This window comes from Silene latifolia, chromosome 8 (assembly GCF_048544455.1).
Source record: "Silene latifolia isolate original U9 population chromosome 8, ASM4854445v1, whole genome shotgun sequence".
NCBI lineage: Eukaryota > Viridiplantae > Streptophyta > Magnoliopsida > Caryophyllales > Caryophyllaceae > Silene > Silene latifolia.
The window spans coordinates 17,498,323-17,506,059 of NC_133533.1; the positions used below are offsets into that span (position 1 = coordinate 17,498,323).

At 35.9% G+C, this 7,737-nt stretch overlaps 1 protein-coding gene across 1 annotated transcript; it reads left to right on the forward strand.

Moving 5' to 3' along the window:
* The first annotated feature begins 5,213 nt into the window (after positions 1-5,213).
* On the forward strand, positions 5,214-6,998 carry LOC141594790 (pentatricopeptide repeat-containing protein At2g44880-like). Its single transcript, XM_074414778.1, has one exon. The coding sequence runs from the start codon at positions 5,214-5,216 to the stop codon at positions 6,996-6,998; it is 1,785 nt and encodes a 594-aa protein (XP_074270879.1).
* Positions 6,999-7,737: the final 739 nt, after the last annotated feature.

Below are 7,737 nucleotides of genomic sequence, written 5' to 3' on the forward strand. Positions count from 1 at the left end.
ACCCATTTTATTAGAGGTCTTTACCCGTTTATTCGCCCCACCCGTCTATACCAAGACCTATTATTTCCACTCATACCCCACTTAATTATATTATACCCCATTATTTATTTACAATATTTTCCACCCAACCCCACCTTTCTTAATATTTGTGCAAAATACAAATAGGTAGAGTTGAGTTGAATGGAGGAAGTATTATTTATATTACCGTGTTAGTATGTTCAATCTCATTATTTACATCCTATTTTATCGTCTGCAATGTTTTCAAATCAAAATATATTTTATAGAAGTAGTATTAATAAAAAAAGGAAATTGTATAGGACCCGTGATTTTTCACGGGTTTCAAAACTAGTTATATACTCAAATATCTATTGCATTTAACATAAAGAAAAATATCATATTATTAGACTACTCGAAATATTTGGATCCAATTTTATTTTAATTTATTGTTTTACTTTATCGTCACGAATTTTTGTGTTTAAATTTTAGTTTCCGACTTCCCGTTGCCGAAATCATTGTTAAACTTGCACCCCCTATGATCAAATCCTAGAATTGCCCCTGATCTTGAACATACATCTAGGAGATCAAGACTGTCTGTTGTACAATCTCACTAAATCTTGACACACCATTATGTTCTCTATTATGCTCATTCATCTAAATAAAACCACCTTAATTCTTGATTATCAGATAAGGCAAAACTTTGGCTAGCCTGTTGCAAATAAGTTTAGAAACACATTTATATAATACATTGAAACAAGTAATGGGCCTGAACTGAGTGACTGAAGAAGGCATTTTGCATTTAAGTATAAGAGTTATAGTTGCAGAATTCAGTTGCTAAAGGAACTTCCCAGTTTTGAACACGTCCAAAATTGCTTCACACACCTCATTTCCAATAACACTCTAGGAAGCCTTAAATAAGGAGTTAGAAAATCCATCAGTTCCTGGTGCCTTGTGATCAGAGATTGAAAAGATAGCATCTTTAATACCTTGATGGGTAATAGGAGTAAGAAGATGATCCCAATGCTGAGTATCACACACTTTGCCCTTCTGTATTATCCTTAGGTTCACATCCTCAGTGTATCTTTTTTGGATCCATATGCTCTTTACCATCCTTATCTTTAATATTAAAAACCTGTTTTCTCATAAACCTGCTTTTAATCACTCCATGAAAAAACTTAGAATTGGTATCTCTATCTTTAGTCCAAGCAAGTTTAGCTTTCTGACTCAGGAACAAAGCACAGGCATGTTGCAACTCCTTGCAACTCCTTAACCTCTTCACAAGCATGTTATTCTTTTGCTAACCAGTAAACATCACTAGGATCAAGAACAATTTTGGTCTGAATAAATTCCAAATTCTTAATTGTTCATACAGAACAATTCTCAATATCATCAATCCGATCCTTATTAAATTTCTTCAGATGATGTTTCAATTGCTTTAGCTTTCTGACAATTCTATACATCTTGGTACCATGACCATCATCCTTCCACTACTCCATAAGATTTGTAAGGAATACTGATGATTTTCGCCACATATTATAAAATTTGAAAGGTTTTCTACAGCACTCTTGTTTACTTGAACTCTGGATCAGACAAAAGGTATGATCAAATGTCGCCTCAGGAAGAAAATTAGGACACATATCATTCATCTCCGCACTCCATGCATTCAACATTAATAAGCACGCTGTCCAATCTACTATATACTCTGGTGAATATATCATGTTTATTAGTTCATGTAAAGAAGGAGCCCATGGCAGGAGTATCCACCAGATTACAGCTATCTAAACATTGTTGAAATTCATCAATCTCTATAGTTGTACTATCACCTCCAAGCCTTTCAGTGTGAGATAAAACACAATTGAAATTCCCACACGCCATCCATGGCTCATGAATATTAGCTGAAAAATTGATTAATTGCTCCCAGAGAGGATGCCTATCATTTAAATCGTTAAAGGTATACACCATAGACAGACAAAATCTCTTGTTAGAACTCCTCTTAGTCACTCTCATGTTGATGCATTGAGCAGAATAATCTATGAAATCGTTTTGAAAAACATTAGGGTTCCAGAGTATCCATATCCTACCACCCTTATGCCATCTGCTATTTGTAGTAAGGCTTTAACCATCAAATAGGATACCATTTAAACTATATAGAGACAAAGCTTTAATCTTTGTCTCAAGGAGCCCAAACAATCCCACCTTATTCATATGCATAAACCACTTAACATTGTCTTTATTTGGTAGGATTGTTTAAGCCTCTAACATTCCAAAACCCAGGGCTATTCATTCCTCACCACTTGGTGAGGAATACTACCACTTACCCCAATTCCTACCTTGGGAGTTGTTGAACAATTCAAAGACTCTAAAAATGTGTGCTGACCAAATCTATGGACACTATACCCTCCATCAGCTAGTTCTTGCCTACTCAATCTAATTATAGGTCTGGTAGGGGTTGGTCCAGAGGTATAAGATCCTGCTTTGTTCCAGACCATGGGTGTTTTTAGTTGAATCTCAACAGGATGTGTGATAGGAGTAACAACAGGTGGTGCATTGGTAGCAGAAGAGGTGGATGCACCTTTATCTTGTTGCACATTAACCACTTGTTTTGGCCTCCATACCCTATTCCCTAGTTTCCCTTTTGTTGGAGCCACTGGCTGTTTCTTCTTTGCTTTTCTGCATTCCTCAAAACTATGGCCAATGCCTTTGCATACACCAAAAACCAGAGGCTTCCATTAAAAGTCTACCTCAATAATAATCAAATTCCCATTCTCATCGAGGAATTTGACCTTATCAGGCAGAGGTTGACCTATTTGTAGATTATTCTAGCATAAAAGGCATGTAATTAATATAAACTAGCACAATTATATCAAAAGTAATTAAGGGAAGGCACAAATATGTATATAATTATGACTCGTCAATCTACCTGATGGTTCATCCAAAGTCATCTTATAAACCCTTCAATAATATCCCATGGAGGATTTGCACCGAGAATGAAGTAGTACACTGAGTTCTTCTAGTACTCAATCTCCACCTTGACCTCTTCAGCTGTGTACGGTTCATCCTCAACCAAAGTCTCAAAATTCAGCGCTGGAATGCCTACAACCTCATGAATACTCTTCCCTTCACGAGCTTTAGAGGTGGAAGGGCTTAGAGCCGGAAATTCTTTCATACTAGATTGAGAAAGTAGATCGAACTTATTGCTATTTTGTTGTTTTTTTGCCAATTAATCGAAGAAAATATTGTGTTGTTGGCGGCCGTCGTCATGTTTTCAGTGTAACAAATCTTTAGGTTTTCTTTATTTCACTCTTTTTTGTGTTTTCTCGCTTTTTCTCTCGTTTCTCTCTCTAGCTCTAACCCATTCTATGTGGCCCAACTTTCCTCTCAATAACTTGGGGTGTTATAAACTCCCCCACTTAAAGCACACAACGTCCTCGTTGTGCCTCAAACTTGACCTCAGCAAAGCCCAGAATCCACCCCCGCTAGGTGGGTGACCCGAGTACTCCTAACCATAGGCTCACCACACGGTCGCAGAGTTGCTCTGATACCATTTATAACAACCCGACCTCCCACTATCGTAACATAACCCCAATACGATAGGTGTGCACCCTTGGACCCATTATTTGTCCTCACTTAAGCCAAAAAACATAAGGCCTTGTTACTAAATGGTGAGTGGAATCCCTTATAAACATATTACAAGTCTTTTATTTTCCCGATGTGGGACAACATTCTTCTCAATAACTTGGGGGGTTACAATACTTAAGAGACTCAAAAAATTTTGGGTTAATACTTAATTTCCAACTCTTCCAAGGATGCCTCCTATTTATAATCATAGGATCACCCCAGCTTATGCAAATATTTCGACGTGGGACAATTCTATTATTTATACGTAGCATATTAACTACACCTACATTATTTTTCAATGCGAGACATATAACATACTAAGAAAACACCATCTTTAATATGTGCAAATAATATTGAATTTATACTCTAATGATAGCATTTTTTTTTACCACGAATCTAATTATATTATTTTCATAATTTTTTAACGATAATTTTTTTGTCAAATGAAATTTAAAAGTTTTTATATAAAAATTAGAAACATCATTTGAATACTCTGTATAATATAGGAAATTTATAAATTATTATATTACACTTTATTTATGACACTTTCCTAAATTAATTATAATACTCCACTTTATTTTTTATGTAAAAAATATTATTTATTTTTCTAAATTAAGTTTTGATGATGTAGACGCTCTAATATCGCTCGAAAAATTTTTCTTTTATAAATAGATATGCATAGAATATAGATTAATGTAAGTATATCGATACGAACACAACACGAGATTTAATTGAGTTGGGTTTGGGTTGAACTCCTTAAATACGAACCCCAACCTAAACTCGACACGAATTGCTTACGAATAATCTCAATTTTTTTTGACCCTCTATCACAAAAATATATTTAAACTTTCCAAATATTGGCATGACACGAAAACACGACATAAACCAGACACTTAATTGAGGTGTTGTTTGGCTCGACTTTTAGAAGTGTTTTTCCACCTAATAAGCATAAGTTAGGCCAAACAATCAATTTTGAAGAAGTTAAAACAACTTCTTTTAAGCCCAAAAGTCAATTTGAGAGCTAGAAGTAGACAATTTGGTGCTTCTAGCTTTTACTTTTATTTTAAAGATTTTAAATGCATAAATGAAAAATTGTATGTTGTAAACATGTCAAAAAATAGAATTAATACTTGTTATTTCATATTTTTTTCATTCTTTACAAATCGAGACTCATCTTGATATACTTTTCAATAAAAAAATTCATTTTTATCCGCTTATATAAAAAGTCTTGTTGATATTTGAGAAGCCGTTTTTTGTAAAATGTTAGGCTAAGCACCAACAATTTTATCAAAAATTAGCTTATTAAAAAACTCATTTTTTTTTTTCCTCAAAAAAAAAAAACTCATTTTTAAAAGCAAAAACAGTTTTCTTAAAGCGAGACCAAGTATGCCCTGAATCCGGTTGAAACTTGATCACCAATTTTATTTCCCAAAACTGAGAATCCAAATCACATTCTATTTTTGAGAAGTGAGAACGCAATCTGACTAAACTGTGTTTCAAATTTAGTTATTGTTTGTTAAAGTTTGACACCTTCCCGCCTAATATTATCACCCAAATATTAATAGAAATATTTTTGAAAAATACCAAAACAGAGCTAAATGAATTGGCTATGGAATCCAATTGAAAGCAAATGTATTTCTCTACTCCAGCAACGCCAAAGCGGCCGATCACTCCTTCAAATTCACGGTTTCATCGTCCGCAACAATCTCGAAACTAACCTTAATATCATCACTAAATTCATTGCTGCGTGTTCTTCACAGTTGGTTTCTAAACCCGGCATTCAGCATGCACGCCAAGTGTTTGATAAAATTCCCCACAAGAACGATTCGTTTCTCTGTAATGTTATGATTAAATCCCATATTGGTAATGACGAATTTGATGAGGCGTTGCTTCTTTTTAGGGATTTGATGAGAATGACGGATTTTGTTCCGGATATTTATACGTTTTTGTTTTTATCGAAATCTTGTGGCTCGAGTTTGTACCATTGGGAAGGTAGACAGTTGCATAGTCGGTTAATTAGAAGTGGGTTTTGTTTGGATATGTTTGTGTCGACGTCCATGGTTGATATGTATGCCAAGATGTGTGATATGGGTTCTGCACGGAAGGTGTTTGATGAAATGTCTAAGAGAAGTGTGGTGTCGTGGACAGCTTTGGTATGTGGGTATGCTAAATCAGGAGATATTTTCAATGCTAGGAAGTATTTTGATGAGATGCCTGATAAGGATGTAGCAGCTTACAACGCGATAATTGATGCATATGTGAAAGTAGGGGACTTGAGTTCGGCTCAAAGTTTGTTTGAGACGATGCCGGAGAGGAATGTTGTTTCTTGGACTACTATGATTTCTGGTTTTTGCGATAATAATAACACGGTGAGAGCCAGGATTTTATTTGATGCTATGCCTGAGAAGAATCAGTGTTCTTGGAATGCGATGATTGGTGGCTATTGCCAAAATAAACAACCACATACAGCTCTTAAGCTATTCCATGAATTGCTGTCAGATAGAGTTCTTGAAGCTGATGAAGTTACCATCATCAGCATTCTGCCGGCAATAGCTGATTTGGGTGCACTCGATATGGGATGTTGGGTTCATCAGTATGTCAAGAGGAAACATTTAGACCAACGGATCAAGATAAGCACTTCTCTGATAGATATGTATGCAAAATGTGGCGAGATCACCAAGGCCATGTCTATTTTTGGAAAGATCCCTCGAAAAGCTACGTGTTCATGGAATGCCATTATAAATGGGTTAGCAGTCAATGGATATGGCAATGAAGCATTACAAGTATTTTATGACATGATAAAAAGTGGATATAAACCAAATTCAATAACAATGATCAGTGTTTTGTCTGCTTGCAGCCATAGTGGTTTGGTTAATGAGGGAAGGAAGTGGCTAAATGATATGGAGAAGTTCGGTCTCACCCCACAAATCGAGCATTATAGTTGTGTGATTGATCTTTTCGGTAGAATAGGGGACTTGGATGAAGCCGAGAAAGTGTTGCATTCCATGCCATATGAGGCTAATGAGATAGTCATTAGCTCTTTCCTGTCTGCTTGTGTAAATCGAAAAGATTTACTTCGAGCTGAGAGAGTGTTAAATGATGCTGTTAAAGTGAACCCTTTAAATGCCGTAAACTATGTTTTACTCAGGAACTTGTATGCCATGGAAAACAAATGGACGGAAGTAAGAGGAGTAAATGGATTAATGAGGGCTAGTGGTGCAAAAAAAGAAGCTGGTTTTAGTGCAATCGAAGCTAATGGTATGCTTTTGGAGTTTTTATCAGGTGGTCTAACACATACTCAGTTTGATGATTTACTGTTAGCTTTGGGGCATCTCGAGATGCATATGAATATGGAGGAGGACTGCCTGCAAAACATATTTTAGTTCTTGCATTTTGGCAGTGAAACTTGGGTGAACTTGATAACAGACGGCTCAAATTTGGGTATGATTTTGATAACTGAATTTTCTATTCGGATCATCAGGCGCATCCTCTGATTTCACTAACTTCACTTTGGTGACCTAAAACGAAATGTAAAATCGCCTCGAAATTTATTTGAAGGTCATTTTCACACTTCATTATATAGTAAATCATAGGCTGCTTATGTAACTGACATTTTGGAGATTGCCAAAACTGAGGACTTGGGCACTTATAATCTGGGTATGCCAACTATCATTGGGAGGGCGACTCGAGAAACTTTTCAATACATCGTGGATAAGGTGGATAAACAACTCAATGGGTGGAAGGCTAAAAATCTTTCTTTGGCAAGAAGATTGACCCTAATTCAATCAACCTTGAGCATTATTCCAACTTATGCAACGCAAATTGTTAAACTACTCGGTCTTTTTGTGATGAAGACGACAGGAAAACTAGGAATTTTTTGTGGGAGGAAATGATGGAAAAAGAGGTATAAGTCTGGTTGCATTGGATAATATCACAAAATCAAAATCCAATGGTGGTCTTGGTATTCCCTCTATGAGACAAGGTAATTGAGTGAGTATTCATGGCAAAACTAGGATGGCGATTGCTAAAAGAACCTGATGCCCTTTGGGCTCGTGTTCTTCGTCATAAATATTGTGATGGGAGATGTGATTTAGACATGTTCAACAAGAAGATGGGGTCTTC